Raw genomic sequence first — 20,740 nt, 5'->3', positions numbered from 1 at the left:
ACGGGTTGAATTTTAATTGTAAAAAAAACACTAAAGATTAAGACAACTTGATATTCTGAATGAGTTATTCCGAAATACTAAAGAATCTTAATACTAATTTACCTTTGCATTTCCACATCTGACTAGAGTACCCATAAACGCGACATTGTCCTTATTGACTCTGCCCGCGGTCGCTTTGTTCGGCAACACGCTTTTAATAGCCGGTTCTGTCTCGCCCGTGAAGGAGGACTCATCTATCGCGAGATCTGTAGATTCGTAAAGCCTCAAATCGGCGGGCACCCTATCGCCTACATTCAGGTGTATTATGTCGCCGGGCACGAGGTTTCGAGCGAGGAAATGTTCAACGCTGCCTTCTCGAAGACTGAAAATGTTTAAATATATGTAGAACGTATCGGAGTTGAATTGAATAAGTTGCTCCTTAATACATCAGCTATCTGCCAGTGAAAGTCCCGTCAAAATCGGTCTAGCCGTTCCAGAGCGGAACAAACAGACAGACAAAAATTGTAAAAAAATGTTATTTTGGTATATGTACCGTGTAAACATACATATGCATTTAATAAAAAGCGGTTAGTACTTATTAATACTGTACACGTATAACTTATAGAAGGGTTTATAACTTTTAGAAAGATCTCTTAAAATTAAAGAAAGATTTTGTGACCCATATGAAATACAAAACTAGTTACGAGATTACGTCTAAAATAGTAATTTAATAATTATCTTACCAGTTGCAGGAAGGTGGTACCAGTTTATTCAGCTCTTCGAGCGATTTCTCCGATCGATATTCCTGCACAAAGGCGACTGTCACCACAATCATGATGGCCACGGTTATTGAGATCGCGTCGTCGAACTGTCGCATACAAATACTCACGACAGCTGAACCTGTTGACAAGCACTTGATTTTCACCCGACTATTTAGAAATATGGTTAACATATCTATGTATAATATACATCAATTATTAGGTGAGACAATAATCAAAAAGTACATATTTACAGAATCGATTCCAAAACATTAAAATCACTCAGCATCACGTATCCCGTTGAGCTATAATGGTATACGCACATAACAAATTTAAACGAAATTAATCAAAAAATCTTAATCTTTTAGGAATACTTTTTGGAAAAATGCACTTGGATTTAGGCTCGGGTACCAACTTCCATAACACGACTGATTGAACAATAATTGTGAATATCAACAATGTAAATTAGTTTTTTTGAAAAGAGCAGTTACGCGAGTTTCTTGCCGTTTCTTCTCTTCGGAGGCTGGTTTCCGAAACGACAAACTCTACACTTTAAACATTGACGATTCAAAAATGCTTTATTGTTAAGTTTACTTGAATAAAATACATTTGATTTGATTTGGTTTCTGTTTAGAAGTATATGATATCTGTTATGGCGTTTCTGGAAATACATTATCTAAGAGATAAAAATCTTTAATGTTGAAGAATGTTTATTTCATTATGTTATACATGAAATGGAATAACCAAATTTGCAAATAGTTCCTCATTTCTACAGATCATTGGTGACATTCCAAGGTCACAGCCAAAGTTCTTACGCTATATATTACCAAATGTACATATGTACATTTTGTTTTTATTACTGCTATCGTGTGTATTTCAAGCATGGTATTAACACGATATGTTTTTAAACTAGAAGTGATTTTAGATTCGTCGAGAAACAAGTTAGATTTTCTTATCAAACCATGTTATCAGATTATTTCCAATCTCTCGTAAATATCGGCAATTACTTATTTTTAAGCTGTAATTGATTTATACGGATAAAAAAATCCCTTTGCAGAGCTATTATTCAAATCTTAATATGTATTTATTTTTGATTATATTAAATATCCGAACAATTATAAGAGCAAGAATTGATAGTTCAAATCCAGATAAGCACTATGGTCATATGCCTTATTTGTTTATAAATCATCTTGTGCTCGCGGATGAAATCAAACACCTACCAAACTGTATTGAAGCAGAGTCAAAGAACAAGCCCTTAACATTTCTTTAAAGAGAAGAGAAGGCCTTCAGCCCATCAGTGGGACATAATATAAAAGCCTGACCTTACGATACGTTCATAGACTGAATAAACTATTATTCTGAATGTAATTTGACGTCTGTTAACGAAAAGTAAAAACTACGAATGATTAAAATAATAAAAAAAAATGTGTAGGCATGTTTATATTATTATACTATGGTAAAGCATAGATATTGTTGTGATCATCATTGATTGGACACAATGAATTAATGATAGTTTCGTTTGTTAAACGCACACAATTACTGAGATACTATTATAATAACAAGACAAGCGTCGTACACTTAACTGCATATATAAATAGGAAATTCAAATGTATCTTTTTTATTCCTTTTTTAAATCTACAGACTATAGATATTTTTAATGAGACTCCTCCTATTGGTTTATATAGCTAGCTAGTTAGTAGCTGCCTGTCACTCATCGTACGAGTCAAACAAGGATTATACCCCGTGTTATTTCAACCAATGAGATGTGAGCATTCATCAACCGTTCAATTCACCAGTGCTGTGACAATGTACCGCACATATCTATATCCGAACTGAAACTATAAACTAAATTGATGTGAATCTTGAATGTCAAACGGATTCGTTTAGCATGTTGGAAAATTGCGAAAAATACGCCAAAAGATATCGATAAGCGAACGGTCAAATGGGCCACCTGCTGATAAATGACCACCACTGTCTATAGATATCAGCGCTGTGTAAAATTTTAATTATTTCCTACATTACCAATGCGCTAACAACTTTGGGAACTAAGACGTTATGTTCCTTGTACCTGTAGTCACACTGGCTCTCACTTTTCAAACCTGAACACAAAAATACCAAGTAGTAATAATAATACTATTTGGTGGTAGATTAGATTATATGATGAGTGGTCGGTTCCTACCCAAGCGGGCTTTTTATAGCATAGTTTGGGGGACGGTCACCACCACCCTTAGACAAAAGGCACTATAAGATATATTGACCATTCCTTACATCGCCTTTGCGCCACCAACCTTGGGAACTAAGATGTTATGTCCTTTGTGCCTGTAATTACACTGGCTGACTCACCATTGAAACCGGAACACAACAATACTGAGTACTGCTGTTTGGCGGTAGAATGAGCGGGTGGTACCTACCCAGACATACCTATAAAGCATATCATATTAATATAATGTTAACAATTGAAATTAGCATATCGTTCAATTTATCGTTGATAAAATCAAAACATACAGAATCACTTAGTAAATTATCAACATGAACCAAATATCAATTTCGAAAGATAACGTAAGCGTTTCGGTTAAAGTATTATCTAATACGTCATTTTATTAAACGAAAAATAAAACAAGGTGAATAAATAAGATTAGATAACTTTACAATTAAAGTTTTTATAACTCGAACAAAATTAAATGTCATTCAATGTTGATAAACGGTTTTCGATCATCAGTATTTTTTGGGTAGTCTATGAAAATTTTAGAAATTGCATACCTATTATTAAAAATACATTATGACGTTAAGTTAGTGAACAATTTCAGTGCTTTAAATTTTTCAGGAAGTCACCAAATGTGACTACAAATACATTTTATAAGAATGGAAAAAGGTTTATTTGGGGCACCGTACTAACTAGGGATAATGCTTAAAAAATGAAATTTTGCACAGAAAAGTAGGTAGGTACTAGGAGAGATTTTTTCAAGATTCATCACATAAATGGGGGGAAGTTTGTATGGAAATTTAGCAACAACTGATGGTACAATTATGGATATCGGTGTTTAGGCTTTTGTTGAACAGTTGAAGAATGCAAAATATTCATAACCTAAAAGAACAAAACCAAGTATGAAAGTCTGCAAGGGGATCATTTTCATTTAGAAACATGGATTTCGGTATTGCAGCTTCTATTTATGAGTAAAATATATCTGTTAAAGCGTTTCTGAGAATTCATCAGTTAAGAGGAAAATTTGAGAAGGAAAGTTCGTATCGAAGTTTGTTTTTCATCAATGTTTGAAATTAGGGATTTTTTATTCAGGCTTCTGTAAAAGTAAAAGAAAACTTTAAGGTTAGAAATAGAAAAATCGGTGTTTAAGCTTCTGTTTATAAATAAATGACCTACTTTACAACTTTACGATAAGTTATCTCATCAGGTACACGACTAGGAGTCACAAAAATTAAATTATAGAATTCTGTGGCCTTAAGTGTCAAAACTAATTTTTGAGTTAAAATAAACAATTGAAAAAAAATGAGAAAAATAAATTGAAAAAAAAATAATTAACAAACGCTAAGCAGCTATACGCTAAAGCTATATACGTTATACATTTCTATTACCAAAAGTGATTATTAATAATGGCCATTTAAACCACGCCACGGATTTAAAAAATAAAGTACCTATCAATATTGATTGTGGAGTCTAGTAAATAAAAAAAACTTTCTTTTTTACGAACGTGTTGACGAAATTATCCAAACGTTATTTTGTAAAGACGCAGCTTTACAATAAACAATAAAACTTGAATTACATTCCAATGATAAACACTTCTCGAAAAACACGTAAAAAACGTTTTAAAGACTTAAGTATTATATTGTAGATATGGTCTTAATTGGCCTGCATTACGGCGTACATACTACGTATAGTCACGGCTATAACATTCAGATATCTCAAGGTCACATTCAGCTACTAAATTACCTTAATGTACACCTACTATTACTAGTACAGTAAGTCATTTTTATTATTATTTTTTATTATTATTTTGTTCTTTATAAAGAATCATCAAAATATATGATATTTTGATGATTCTTTATAAAGAACAAAAAATAAGATACAAGAAAAAATGTTTAAGGAATAATCTTAGACGCAATTTGCTTTGCGGTGTTATCTCTAAGAAAATTTCGCACGAAAAATCTCCGCGGTTCTTCCCCGGCTTTGATCAGATGATTAGTTACGTTTAACTTAATATTTTATCACCTCGACTGTGATTTCGACATTTTGATAATTACTGGATAACCAGCGGACTCAATGACATAATCAAATTCATCTTCCACTCATAGATTATTCTTAATCACTTATATATAATATATATAATAAGGATGTTTATAACCGATTTCTAATAAAACACTCTAGGGGTTAGACAATACATCAGTGTTAAAAAGAGTCATTATTTTCACCCAATACAGAAAAAAAACAAAGGAGCCGTTTAAAAAAATTGGCTAGTCGTTTCATTGAATGCCTAATTTAACCAGTTGGCTGCAACGTAATACATCAGGAGACATCTTGTCCACACATTGGACATGCCCTTGAATCAGTCAATCGATATTGGAAATTACTTCACCATGTCGATGTCACGGCACATGTAAAACGCTGATATATTTTAAAAATATATATGGGTGATTATACAAAAATTGGGTAACTCTTGAGAATATTTTGTTTACTATAGTTATTTAATCAAATTATTACAAATTCGGGTGAATATGATGGTAAATCTAATGAATATATTGTTGCAATTTGGGCCAGTCACTTTTTTATGTAGTTTGTAAGATATTTAAAATTTTCTGAATTTGACTGCCAGGGTACTGACTAGGGTGACATAGTACTGATAAAATACACATTTTTTAAAGAATTATAATGAATTTTAATTAAAATAGTACAAATGACTTAGTTTTAATAATGGCAGATGTCGTTTAAGTATTAAAATCACTTAGTAACAATAAAAAAATAATTTATTATTAATACGTAATACTGGGAAAAAATACTATTTCAGTTTACAATACAGCCTTTTGTCATACGTAAAGTTATTCACTTAGCTTTTACTACTTTGACTTAGTTTTATTTAATATTTCTAAGTAATCAACAAACAATAGAAACAAAAATCTAACAATATTTATCTTAAAAGTACTAATTATAATGAAATTAAAATCAATAACAATATAATAATACTTTGAAACTCAACAATCTCAGTCTTCATAACAGCCTTTTGTCATTTTTATTATTTTATGTTGTATTAGTTAACTATTTAATATATTTTGAGGTAATTTTACTTAACAGTACGTATTTATCCAATAAATCAAGTCATATAATAAACTATGCCTTAAAAGCATCTAAAGAAATATCAATAATTAAAATAAAATGAGATCTTTTTCTCTGCAAAAATAATAATGATGATAATAATGCAAACATTAAAATTATTTTTCGAAAACATCGATTCTTTCCTGGAATTTGTAAAAAACTCTCCTCCCTTTTGTAATAAGGTTCGGTACGGGTAGTTTTTTTATTATTTGATCCACGGGAATATCTGATATATCTTTTTCATCCAATTTAAACAGAGTGCCATTCTGGTTACATATTTTAAAAAAAGTTACTCTTACTTCACCGTCTTCATCATCAACCGAAGAGCAGACCGCTGCATAATGATATTCTGTTTTCTTAGTAAGATATTTGACCAAAACATAATCGCCACTACTATGAAGACTTTGATGGTGCGTATGACCGCTAGTTCCTGGTGCCGATGGATTGCAATCCAATTTAGAGCGATCGTCATTATCTTTCACGTATGTAGATAGTGGTACATTATCTATTTTTTCCATTTTTTTCTAGTTATTCGTTGCTCTCGTGGTGTCATGTCAACAACATTTTTTCTTTTTCCTTTCTCTTTTTTCCTTAAGTACTGAAGTTTTTGTTTTTCTTTGTATTCCGCTAATTTAATGGGGTCACTTTTAATTCTGGCCAAGCGAGCCTTTTCGGCTTCTCTCTTTTTTTAAATATTTCATCCCTCGTAAATTTGCTTTTAGCGTGCTGCATAATGTTTTACACTGAAATAAAAAATAGAAATGCCTATACACGGTAGTTATTAAGATAAAGGTGATCTAAGGACCGATTTTCAATGTCTAATAAAATTTTTTTTCGAGTAATAAAAATAAAGCGGCAAAAATAAGGACACGTTACTACTGACACTCGCTCTTACAAATACAGTGTTAATCATTTTGCCGTCTTATAGTTTATTCCTCCGATAAGCTTTATCTGGCCATTGAAAAATCGGTCCTAAAACAAAAAAAAACATCTGTACTATGGAAACACGTCAGTCTTCTGGCGCGATACCTGACAAAGGACTGACGCCAACGGACTGACGAAAAAGACATAATTTGAGGTTATAATCAGAACTAATGTTTTTTTTCGTAATTTCGAATATCCACAAACTACATTTTAATAAATCATAGTTAACAATGTATAAATGAAAGTAAATCTCAGATTTACAAGAAAATAACGACTCACCACAGGACTGAAATTTTGACTGACTCAGCACGTGTTTAGACGACAAACACACCCCAAGCACTGGTACAGTTATGGCAGCCGTCAAATTGAGCGGTCCGCAACTAACTTCAGTACCAACATTAAAACTCAAGCGCGGTATTGACCTTGCGTCGGTGATATTTGGCGCGAATTTCAAATTTAAAGAACACACAACGGACTGAGACATAAAATAAAACACAAAGTTTCTTATTATTTTTTTTTACTAAATGATGAACATTACCTTATGAAAGTTGTATTATATAATACTTTGTACACTACAATTTCTAGTGAATTAGTAAGTTTTCTTAAAACAATGATAATATTTAAAGGATAGTCACTTGATTGTTGGTTTTCGGGATTGTGACATGCCAAAGGACTGACGTTTTAAGTATTAATTTTATTTTTTGAATAACTTGTATTTAAAATGAAGAAGTGAAATTGGGTGACCAAATAAATAAGTTTTCATTGTTTTAAAATAATTTGTAATTTTAATAAAATATAATAAGACTTTGAATAAATTGGCTGATGACATTGAGTTACCCAATTTTTGTATATTCACCCATATTTATATAAATACCATTTAAAACAATATTTATTTACGTATAAATATATATATATATATGTGTAAATGAAGCTCTTTTACTCTTCATTTAATTTAATAGATAATTACACTTGCTCATTACTTACTATAATTTATTATCTATGGTGGCAGCACTTTTTACTCTGTATTCATTATATAATTTAATCTGTGGAAAAAGGTTCTCTGGTTTTTTGTACATTTTAAGTTAGAAGTTAAGATTTTTGAAAAGGAATAACGATTGTTTAAAATAGAAATTGAAGCAATAGCTTTTAATGTTGTTTCTCTTTACAGGTTAGTAAATAATATAATGTTAATTTGTACTAGGTATATAAGTAGTCGTAAATTGTATTTGCAAATATAATATTAATTGTATCAAACTTTCAAAAATAAATTTCTCTTTACAGATCAACAACTACAGTTTTTGTTTCAATAAACAACATATTACAAACAACATATTACATATATATAATTAATAGTTATTGGAGAATATGCGATTGAGTCGAGACCGTAAAATTTCTGTATATAACAATAATAAACAAATATAATGTCTACTAAAAGTTATGCAAACGAAGCACCCGTCTGATAGTTTCTTTGTACTGCCAAAAGTTAAGACAAATAATGGTCATATAACAACAACCATTGAAAGAGACAAACGATCTAATGATAGAATAGATCTAATGATCTAGAAGCTTCTAATGATACCTCATTACTCAAATTATGATAGTTAAGAACAAAAACAGATGAACATACATTAATAGTCTGCTGAAATGAAGATATTTAAGAAAAAAAAAATCTTATAAAAAAAACAATTTTTGAAAGAAATTATTAAATCTATTTGAAGTTACTTGAAAAACCTTTTTTAATTTATTTAAAAAAAAAAGCAGTTTTCGATATTTCATCCCTTCTGCTGTCATCGTATCCTCATCCTTGAAACCGAAACACGGCAATAAATTAGCAAAGTATTCTCGTTTGGTGATAGAATCTGATAAATGTGCGGTACCTACTGGTTCAAAGTTATATATAATTCAGATTAATTTCTCAAATTAGATAGTTACATGCTCGATACAAAGAGCGTGTATATATGAAAGCTTTAATAATGCAAATGCATTATATTAATTGACTACGCTTTTAACAAATGAATATTGTCCACAGATAAAAAAAGCATTATTACATGACGTGGATTGTCAATATTATCGGTAATTATAAAGAAATAGGTGATTTTTTTAAGTGAGCTCCGATTGGATATTCTCAAATGAGACAAGAATCCGATTTTAATTAAAACGAAAACGGTATCATTTTTTTAATTTTGAAAAATAAATTTATACGTTACATAAATGAATTAACTTGATATACACTGTACCCCAACTTCAATGCATGTAGTAGACAAAGACAAAAATATTTCGAGAACTTTGCCTTTGCCCTCAATAAGGGGACGAACAAAGAAGCTCTATTGAGTTCACTGTCGACTCAATTTATTTTCTGCTTAACATTCTTTTAAATTTGGAGACAGTAAGCTCGCTACGGGCTAAAGTCGTGTAAAGCAACTATCGCAAATTTACTCTTGTGAACGTCTGTGCATAGTTTCGCTTATATAAAAGCGAAGTAACCTCCCCTGTTTGTGGTATTCTTTATTATCATCAATATCAATTTAAACACCTTGTTTTAAAAAACTATCGAATCATCAAATATTTCGATTGAACCGAAGGACACCAATTGAGTTCAATTTACGCACACACATTTTTGGTGCTTAAGACCAATTTATATATATGCATGTATAATAAGTAAAATTTATTAATTCGTTTTGCTATACTCAGATTATAACACAAAAGTAAGATAGAGGGAATATTAAAGAAAAACGACAAAAGCTAAAACAAATCAAAATAGAAAGCATATTCCCGACAGTAAAGTGTAATAAGTGAATAATAAAAGTGACAAAACTTTCGACGTCTTTTTTTAACGTCGTTAACAAAATGAGGTGTCGTTTCGTAGTACCTGCAATTTCTATTTACCGGAAAAATTTTAGCGAGAGAAAATGAATCCGTTCCCAATATAAAACGGCCCAGTCTTGAATTTCATGGAAAAGAGATCAATTATAAAGGTACGTTCATTTTCAACGAAAGTTTAAAACAAAATAACTACATTCACACGACTCCCAGTACACGCTTATGTATTGGCACTTGACTTTTTTTTTATTATTTCAGAGAATTGGCGAACATAAAACACATCGGCGTCAAGTAACAGTTGCTGGACCGTATCTTGACATAAAAAACTTCGCACTGAACAGGTTTCGAGGCATACCTATCTTAGATCTTAAGCTGCGTTCACAATGATGAATAATGCGTTGTGCGTTCTATTCGGCGTGAAATTAAATGCTCGAAAAATTCTTATCACATTCGACGCATGAGTCCGATCTTATTTCGAGACACGCCAAATGCATTAATTATCTTTCTTTACAATTCAGAACGACAAATACTCGAGCGTAATTTAAATTATTTTACTTTATTACTATTCGTTTTGCTCGTTAATCCCGTTTACTTGAGTTTTTTATCGGGTATTTTTTAAGCACTGCAATGGACGTCTGTTTCACGCAAGTCTTTTTTTGGCATGCTTTTCCTGGTAGTTTGGTTTCTTTAAATGTTCAACTTAAAGTTATATCACATCGAACAATACAAAACATTACATTTAGAAAACACAAAAAAGAAATATTTAAAACATAAAAGTTGGTAACATTATTAATATTATATAATAGCTTTATTAATATTAAGTTGCACCAATTATAAATTAGCGAGTTTGATAACGTATTTAATATGTTTTTTTTTACGTTTGTGTGGACGACCCTTAAGTGTGGACAACCAAGTGCTCAATTGTCAGCATTCGATGTACCTATTTTTAAGTTTGGTAATGTTTTTTCTTGTAAATTATTTAAAATACATGTATGTGTGTGTGTGGGCTTTCCTTTACGAGAACAACAAAAAATTAACTGCACATTAATCGATATATTAATACGACAGACAAAACAGTTCAGTACGGAACAGGAAACCTGCATATGTCTAATTTCAACGAAATTCTGCCACATGTGTATCCACCAACCCGCATAGGAGCAGCGAGAGGAGGCTTTAGTCCAGCAGTGGGAAATTAACACGCTGTTTATGTTGTATGTTGGGCTTTAATGTTATCAATTTATAGTAATATTACATATGTGCATAACTGCGTAGTTTTAAGTAGGTATTACAGGTGTTCGCAGATTTGCTCTTTTTCAAGGCGCTCACTGAAAACCAGCGTTGGCAATTATGATTTACAATGTTGGAGGCCAACAATATTTGCTTATTGGTCAACATTTTAAAACGTCAAACGTTTTTGTACAACAATTTAGGCCCAACATTATTTGGAATTTATTTTGTACTATTAATATATTTCTTTATTAAAACCAAATTATTGGTTAATGTGTTTCCCTGTTACACAACGTGTTATTTATAGTAAACAATCTGTCTACATCTACTTTCATTTGTTTCTTATTCGACCAATCATCGTAATCTGTATTTGAATCACAGATCAGATGTTATATATAAATACATGATTCGACTCTATTTTCTTATCAAATAGACAGGTAGCGAACAAATTGGCATAACTTGGAATTTATGGTTTTCTGAAATATGAATATTTTCTGTTTGTTCGTGTACCTACTTTGGCAACAACTTGCTTATATAATATTATTAAAATATATTTACTATATTTAACATTTAATTAAATATTATACCATTGATAATTTTAGTCTTATCGATAGAAATATACAAGTAAATATAATCTAGTCTAAAACGTATCAGCCATTTACCTCTTACCAAATCATATCTTGATTCAGTATTGCGATGTTCAATAAAGATTAATATTTTTAAGACGTTAAGACAAAAGAGTTACGTTTACAAAAGTAATATCGCTCAAAAAAATATAAGAAAATAGTTATCGCACGCGGCTTTGCTCTCGTTTTAGGGGTTGGTCGTCAAGTGTCACGCCTTAAAAACTCTGTCTCTCCTTATATTTCAAGCTTGCTTCATAGCAAATTTCTTCAAATTCGGTTCAGCGGTGTGGCCGTGAAAGAGACAGAGTTATTTTCGCACTTACAATATTAGTAAAGTATAACCGCGAACTTAAAATTACTATACCTACCAAGCAATAGCAGAATAAGTGGATTCTGAAATTGCTCGATGTACTTCTTCCACAGCGGCTCCTGTTCCTTCACTTGGAACTCGTTGGGCCCCACGAAATTCATACGATCGTTCGCTTCCCGCCATGATAAGCCACGTCGTACGTCCACTTGCAAACGCTCAGCCACCTGAGAAATAATATAATACGCAAAATAAAATATTAAAACGATACTATGTATTTAAATAGACCAATCGCTGCGGATGCTGACGTTAACGAAATAATATTAACGTCTTATTACATAAACACTAACAGGAATTGAGATTTGCTATCATTATTTGTTGGATATTTCCAATTGAAGGAAGTGAGAACACGTGAGATATATTTGCCAGTATTACGACCAATATAGAACCTCTTCGCGGTAACCGATTCCGGTAGAAATCCAAGAAATCGAGAAAATTCCAGTAGTAATGGTCAGGAATTATTAATATTTTTTATGTATAGGGTAGACTGGGTACGGTTGTGACAATTTTCATTCGACAACCAATAATTTTGCTAGTGTAGTAGTAAACTATACAAAATAGGTTTTTTTTTATAAAGAGTACTTTTACCTACGTATAAATACAAAAAATGGATTTCTAAGTACTATGGTTAACTCACATGAGCAAGTTAGAAAAAAAAAAGAAAATGTCACAACCGTCCTCATCCCAGGGGCGGTTGTGACAGTACTTGGGGTCGGTAGTGACAGGTTCAAAAATACACCAGAATGGTCATCAATCACTTTTATTGCACAACATGTACTTTTTTTAAGTAATTACCATTACGTAACACAGGTACTTTTAGTGTTTATAAGGCACTTTAGAATCTAGGTATAGCTATTATAACAAATCCTCATATAGCAATTTGATTGCTTATAATGAATCAGTCTTAAATTACAATCAGTACAAAATCCTAACTAAAATATTATAATTATACAAAACGTCAAAATACTAACTAAATAAAAAAAAAATCAATTTGTATATTGTATCAGCATACAGCATAACAAACGAAAATAATATTTAATATTCTTTATTAATCAAAATAATATATTGTAGTAAAAATAATATATTGGAGATCAATCATCAGTCAGAGTCATCACAGTTATGACATATGTAATGGCGACTACCATCAGTGCACTCTAAATGTGACCAGAGCTCACATTTTCCTTGGCACTTTATCCATTTTTCACCAGGCTTACTATCGGAATATGCACCAATGCACACTAAACAAAAATACTCGTCTTCACCTGATGACGGTGGTGATGTCTTCCGTTTTCTCTCTTTGTTTTTTCCTTTTACTTTGTTCAGGTTTTTCTTTATCAGTTTAGCCTTCAATCGTTTTTCTCTTTCTTCATATTCCTGCCGAACTGCCTCTTTTTCTGGGATGTCTGTATATATGGTTGACTTTTTGGTTCTGGAACCTCTTGATTTCCTTAGGGGAGCCTTTGGAAAAGGTCGAACAATATCAGGAGAAAAAATAAGTGGTGTAGCTGAGGATGACGCAGTTGGCTGATCATTGCTATTTAAATATTGAAATGAGAATTCGTCCAATACGGAAGGTGAAAGTGGTGGTGTTTCATCATTAGGGCCAAGATAGTTTTCGTCTAATGAAAAATCTAATAGTGGTGACACCGGTGCCATATCACTGCTAGGAACTGGATTGTTTTCTCTAATATCAGGGTTTGGTATGTTCGGGGTTTGATCATCAATTGCAGAAGTGCATGTTGCAGGATTGTTTAGTTGATTGTCTGGATTTGGTCGATCTGTTACTGAAGAGGGAGCAAAATCTATTTCATCGAATAAATTTCGATTAAAAGGGTAAATACCAGTTTTAGAAAATCCAGCCTGAATATTCGCTTGTGTTAAAGCTAGAGGCATTGCAGTTTTCACAATACTTGGAATGTCGTAAATGGTCATGGTTCTTCCAGGGTGACTTCGCATCCAACCGTCACAAGCAGTATTTATTGCTTTTTTTAAGGGTCCGAAGACGGATCTATCCAGTGGCTGCAGTTTGTGCGAACAGTGTGGAGGAAATGAAAGCAAAGTGATTCCGTTTTCTTTACAAAAATCCAATGTATTAACATGGATGTGAGAAGAATGGTTATCTAGCAATAGTAAGATTCTATGCGTTAGAGAAGCATTTGCAAATTTCTTGAAATGTTCAAGAAAAACTAAGAATGACACGTCTTGCATCCAGCCTGAAGGATTTGCAGTTCCTATCGATCCTATAGGCCCGTCTCTCACAAAATGTTCGTGATAACGAACGCGAGGAAATATAAATAAAGGGGGTATACTATTGCCCAAAGCATTTACTGCAAATGTAACTGTGACCAATGTGCCTCGTTCAGCTGACGTCAGAGCTCCCACTTGGCGTATGCCACGTCTTGCGACAACTTTATCTGGTCTATGGACGGTAGTTATGCCTGTTTCGTCTACATTATATATATCCTGTGACTCATAAGTGTGTCTGTCCAAAACAATTTGCAAATTGTTGTAAAAAGCTTCCACGTTTGTTTTATTAAAACTTGTTGCTCTTGAGAGGCTAGTAGCTTGAGCTACACGAACAGATAGTGATGGATTTCTGTTCATGAATGAACGAAACCATTCCTCACCAGCCATCTTATTCTGAAGCCAAGCAGCAGGTTGCTTTAGATTATATTTAATAGTAAGCTCAAAAGCTAACTTCCGTACTTCTCTCGGAGACAAACCAAAATATATTTCAGCACAACGTGTTATATATTTTGACAGCTGCTGTTCTTGTTCCTCAGAGAAAACTTTATTATGTGCAACATACCCCATGCTGATGCTGTCTTTATTGTGGTCATTGCCGGGTTCATCGCGTTTTCGAATATACCGTAATAAAGACATACGATTAACTTTGTGCATTTCTGCAGCTCTCCGTAATGACGTTCCTCGTTTCACTTCGGTATAAGCTTCTTCATATTTTACAATTTCACATTGCCCTCTTTCCGTCTTTCTTACGCGTTTTCTTGGCATCTAAAAGCAAAAAACAAATTAAAAAATTGTCACAACCGTACCCAAAGTACTCTTTGACAAAAGAAGATTAGTTATAATAATATTAAATAACATACTTATAAAGTAAGAACTGCTATTTAACCACTAATGTTTAACTAATAATGAGAAAGAACATTCATTACTGTATCTGTACACATATCACAACAATCACTAAAAGAAATCGAATAAAAATACTTACTTTTGACCGTTAAAAAGTAATGAGGGCCTCTGCTAACGTCAACGTCGCGCGTCGTCTGATAAAACAATGTGAAACATGTTCAGACTCGCACGACGTTCCTCTCTCCCCTTTACACCTCCCCCGTATTCCTTATGGTTTCGCTAATATTGCGACTGTCACAACCGTAACCTGTCACAACCGTACCCAGTCTACCCTACCTATGGTTATACCGACCATAAGGGGAGAAAAACCAAATAATAACATTTGACATTGATTAGACACGACATAATTGGTCGAGAGCTTGAATAATCTATAATATTAATTATGGATTTGCGAAAACATAGCTTTTGAAAAATTGAGGTAAAATTAAAGTGGATATAAGTAGTTTAGTGAAATATTCAAGAAATGTTAATAGTGCACATTATAGCTGAGATATTAGCATATCACGTGGCATACGTAAATCAAAGGTTGTTTACCTTTATTCCTTCTTCAATTGGAATAGACTATACGTATATGACATAAAATAAATCATAATTCCCGAGACGCATTGACGCTGTAAGGGACGATGCTGCATTGCACGTGCTAATAATAAATGTCTTTTGGGAGATGGAGTTCACTGACAATCAAGTGGCCTGTCTCCCAAACCAGAATCCTTATAAAATAATCATAATTTTCATCGTATCATTAGATAAGTGATGTATCAAACGGCTTGGTTACTCCAACATCGATGACAAAGAAAAACATATATATATTTTTAATCTATTTATAACGCGATCGATATATCCAAGGCTTTTCAACCAGTTACTCGTTAAGCGATTAAGCATACAATATGACGTGGTGGAGTTTCATCTACTTTACGACGTGAGATAAGATAGTTGATAGCTTCGGATCGAGTGCATTTTGTAGCATAGCCGACATTATTGACACGATAAAAATACAATTAGCATAAATAATAAACACTATTCAGTTAGACAGACACTTATTGGGAACTACAATGCCACGACTGACTCGAAGATACACAGATATGTCAACCATGTAATACTCCAACTTTTGAGGCTTAAAACGCGGACGGAGTCGCGGGCACCAGTCATAAATATTTTGGGTCAATTCAAATTTGTGATACAAAATATCAATCCGACACGTTAATTTTGATATTATTTTAAGAAATAATTATTGTCACCTAACAAATCTTTATAGGCAAAATTTGCTGTCGACGAAAGAAAATCTAACACAACTTTGTGTGTGTGCGTTTACGAGAAAACTTTCTGTAAATTACATATTTTTGTCTACGAAAATGGTTACAATGTTGTATAACTTCTTTGCAAGTATAAAAATTGTCGACTTGAAATCGAAACAAAACGAGTAGAACATATATATTTTCCTATACTTTATATTATTGGAGGCACAGCACAACCTTGACATGATATGAAGCTAGTCATTCTGGTGTGTACTAAATGTTCCATTTTATTCTATTCTACTGTAAGAATGAAATTCTAAATCAGAAGCAAATATATTATCGTTTTAATACTATTGTTAAAATAAATTCTAGTAGTAGAATTTTTTCATTTCATTTTGCTGTACAGACATGAAAATAAATTTCACTTTGCTTATAATTAATAGAATAAAAGTCTTTTTTAAAACATACTTTTACTTGAATATTGAACGATACTATATATTTAGTATGCTAGATTATTTTCTCGTCCAACTCAAAAAGGGCGTGCTTTCAGCTTAACCAGTTGAGTGAAATTAATTTTAAATACATTTGCAAGAATTGATCGACACACACCAACAGATGAAGTTAAATAATGGCATGTTAAAAACACGTAGAATGTTCCAAGGCGTCGTATTAAGAACATCACTTACAAGTTTCGCTTCTCGTATATTTTTGTACTTTACTAACATTCCAATACACAAAAAGCATATCTTATTGGAATATTATACCATGATTAAACTTTTACACTACATTTTCCAATTTGCAAAGTCTTTAAAAAGATAGCTTAAACAGTTATGAAAATTAGTAATGATCTTTGTTTTGAACCCGCATTTTATGGAATAGTTGGCAAACGAGCAGGAGGCTCACTTGACGGAAAATGACTACCAAGGAAATCTGCAACACTGAGTGGCTTATAGGTTGTCGGCCTTTGAGGACTATACTAGGTAAAAGCTAAAAGATTTGTGAAATATGGATCATAAGGGACTCATCACCTCTTCCATCTTCAACTTGCTCGAAGTGATATTTTATCAACAGACAAGATAAACTAAACCTTGAATTATATGATTTTGAGAATAAACGAACACGTTACTAACTTACTGAATACTTGGAATACATGGATTTTTTGAATGGTTTTTACTTTATTTGTTGGTTTCCCAACACCATACGCGTGGTGGATTTAATGCTCGATAGTATTTATAGATGCACTTAACAAGAAAATCTCGTAGTCTATTATACTACTATAAGTATGGGACCTTCACACGGAACATCTTAAATCATGAAGTATTATAATTAGCTTACCTTTATAATTTAATTAAAGTAAAAGTAACTATTGACTGCTTGGTGATTTTTCTCGGTAACCAGTGGGTAACTTTATATTAAATAAATGTAAAATCACGAGTGCTTGTAATCGACTTGAATAAGGTTTTTTTTTTTTTACTTTTAATACAGTTTAGATAATTATACGTGATTAAAATGAGAATCATTATCCATAATTAAAATTACTTTAAGGCCGATTAAAAGATAAGCATTTTTATATTTCTATATGTATATAACAATTCAAACAATTCAATTATTAAAATTATGACTCATACCTAGTACCAATTAAAAGCTACGTATTTTTATGCATCACTCAAAAACACTCGGATAAGGGCACCGTGATACCTAAATGTTAACAATCATATTTAAATTAACAACTACCTATGATACTTATGTTACAAGTTGCAGGTGCTTCTCGGTAGAATCTACATTCCGAACCGGTAGCAAATAAATAAAAAAAGTATTGTAAATTGACGATTCAAAGTGCTTGCAAGAGCCTACTCGGCTAAAGTATAAAATGAATACTAGTTATCAGTATGATACATACCTATGTATCATACTGATAACCATAGGTACCTAGAAGAATTTGTAGGCGAAAATTAAATCTTAGTACCTAAAGAGTTTTTTATAAGCAATTTGAATTTCACGGTGTAATTAACTTCGATGCTAAATTTTATTAGAAACCTTCCAGCTATTTAAGTGGGATAGATTTACCATCTCTGCTCAGCTGTGATCCAGTTAAAAGGGTGAAACTGGTGTAATTATTATAATAGATAGTGATAGATATATAATAGATAGATACATATATAATAGATGTGCAATATGCGCGGAATGAAGGGGAAAGCGTATATAGGATAGTTACAAGGTACCAAAGAAATTGGTTTTTTTTTATGATACAGATAGGCGGACGGGATATTGCCCACCTGATGGTAAGTGGTCACCAAAAGTAAAAAGTCAAAATTAAATACAGAAATGATACACTTGATTATTAATAGACAAAAATCTAACACCCATTCGGAGACAAAAAAACTCGAATCGAAGAACCGACGAGAATACGGGTTTTTTTTTAAATATCAATTTTTACAAATTTTGTTTTCATAGATTAAATACTTTCGTTATTTGAAACAGCCTGGAGGCGATCATCTCATTCCCAAGTCATGCAATCGACTAAGAATGCATTAGTTTTGTAATATCCATTAGCACACAAACGATATTTAAATTTAAATTAATAATTAAATAATATATAATTATGTAATTAAGTAATTTCATAATAAATAATTAATATAATAAATAAATAATTGAATATATTTGAACGTTTTCTGAGATCATGTTGCAATAATAATAAGTATACATTGTCCCACAAATGAGTAGGTAACTAAACCTGTGTAATCGGGTATTTGAAGTAACAAGTTTATGCTTGTTCCTAGTATTAAAAGTATATACTTCAAAATTTCTGGAAGAATCGGTTATAAAAAATTCAAAAATTCGTACATACATATCAATGTCAAACCATGGGAACTAAGATGTTATGTACCTGTAGTTATATTGGCTCAACTACCCTTCAAACCGGGATACAACAACACTGACTATCACTGTATGGCGGTAGAATATGTTATAAGTGGGCGGTACCTTCCCAGACGGGCTTGCACACCTACCACTAAATAGACTTTACCATCAGATGGCCCATTTCAACATCAGCCCACCAAAAAGTAATTAAAAAACTAACCAAACCTACAAATTTTACATATATCACATGAACACCATGGAAATAATAATAAAATATAAAGTCCAATAGCAAGTTTTTAAAACATGCTATATAAAAACCTAACTCCGTTAAATTTATCTGAACACTAAAAACAACATAACGAATTAAGATCTCTCCATTTTCCTGTCCTGGATCATGCTCCGACGTCTTAGTCATAACTGAGACTACGAAGGTTACAGCTTTTGGTATTTCTGAAAGGAATATAAATCGAATGGCCACCACGAGCCTATTCCAATCGGAGGAGGAGTAAAGATAAACGAATATACGATTAAAATATTGCACGCGATTTACTTATGGCTCAACTATATTATATACAATTAAAAAAGATCGTAATTAACATATCTTTATTTATAATACAAAACTCAAAACCTTGACATCAATTTTATTTTTATCATTTAATTTATGTATTAAGAAATATTTTTCTTAATTATAAATTAAATAAATATAAGTGACTTATGGTATTGTCTAGCGGAGTCCCGACGCTAATACATAACATGGAGATCTATCTGTTCGGTCACGAAGGCACGCGCCTTCACGTTAATTTGTCAGCATGCATTAGTATGAGTAACGCTAATAAGTACAAGATTTCTTAGTGTGCGTAAGACGACTAATATATGAATAAGGACAGCAAAAAAAAATACAAATTAGATTATATTTGTTAAAGCACGGCGATCATTCACACCTTCGTGAGCGAACAGATATATACATGAAAGTACTTCTTTAAGATTTAATGAGATCTCGACGTCAGAGTTTCTATTGTTTAAAAAAGTCTTGTGTACGATCTGAATTCTACGTTTAGACAGATTTTAATTATTTAGTATCTCATTTTAATCTTTTATTTCTATCCAAGTCATAATAACGAGACGTTTTATTAATGTAACGGAAGCCAAACCGTATCGTGTTTTTGTTAAATGGAATATTTTTACAGAAGAGTATTTCAATGAAAAAGCATATTGTATATAGTCATCGGGTCAACGAGTATCTTGCGTATTATTTTCAGAATCAGGGGGTCGGGAATTAGACATTACGATTAGACACATTGTAAAATAAATATGTATTATTTTTTCACTTTTTATCTTAATTGTATTTAAATATTTTTTGCTTAAGAGTGCATGATGTTGTCTCCTACAAAATTGAAGGAGCACACATATTATTTAATTTTAAGAAGATGTATTTAGTGTGTATCTTTTGTTGGACACTCATAAATTATATA

At 32.1% G+C, this 20,740-nt stretch overlaps 1 protein-coding gene across 2 annotated transcripts in view; it reads right to left on the bottom strand.

Moving 5' to 3' along the window:
- The window catches only part of LOC113399257 (calcium-transporting ATPase type 2C member 1), a 38,261-nt gene that overhangs the window by 10,108 nt on the left and 7,413 nt on the right, over window positions 1-20,740 (bottom strand). For both annotated transcript variants that reach the window (XM_026638348.2, XM_026638347.2), the window contains exons 3-5: window positions 12,026-12,191; window positions 723-879; window positions 103-361 (exon numbers count right to left, since the gene is read on the bottom strand). In XM_026638348.2, the coding sequence (XP_026494133.1) occupies window positions 103-361; window positions 723-879; window positions 12,026-12,191 (582 nt within the window). The remainder of the gene's footprint in view (window positions 1-102; window positions 362-722; window positions 880-12,025; window positions 12,192-20,740) is intronic.

Source organism: Vanessa tameamea, chromosome 16 (assembly GCF_037043105.1).
Source record: "Vanessa tameamea isolate UH-Manoa-2023 chromosome 16, ilVanTame1 primary haplotype, whole genome shotgun sequence".
NCBI classification, from domain to species: domain Eukaryota; kingdom Metazoa; phylum Arthropoda; class Insecta; order Lepidoptera; family Nymphalidae; genus Vanessa; species Vanessa tameamea.
The sequence above is the reverse complement of the archived record's forward strand: the minus strand, read 5'-3'. Positions and strand labels throughout refer to the sequence as shown.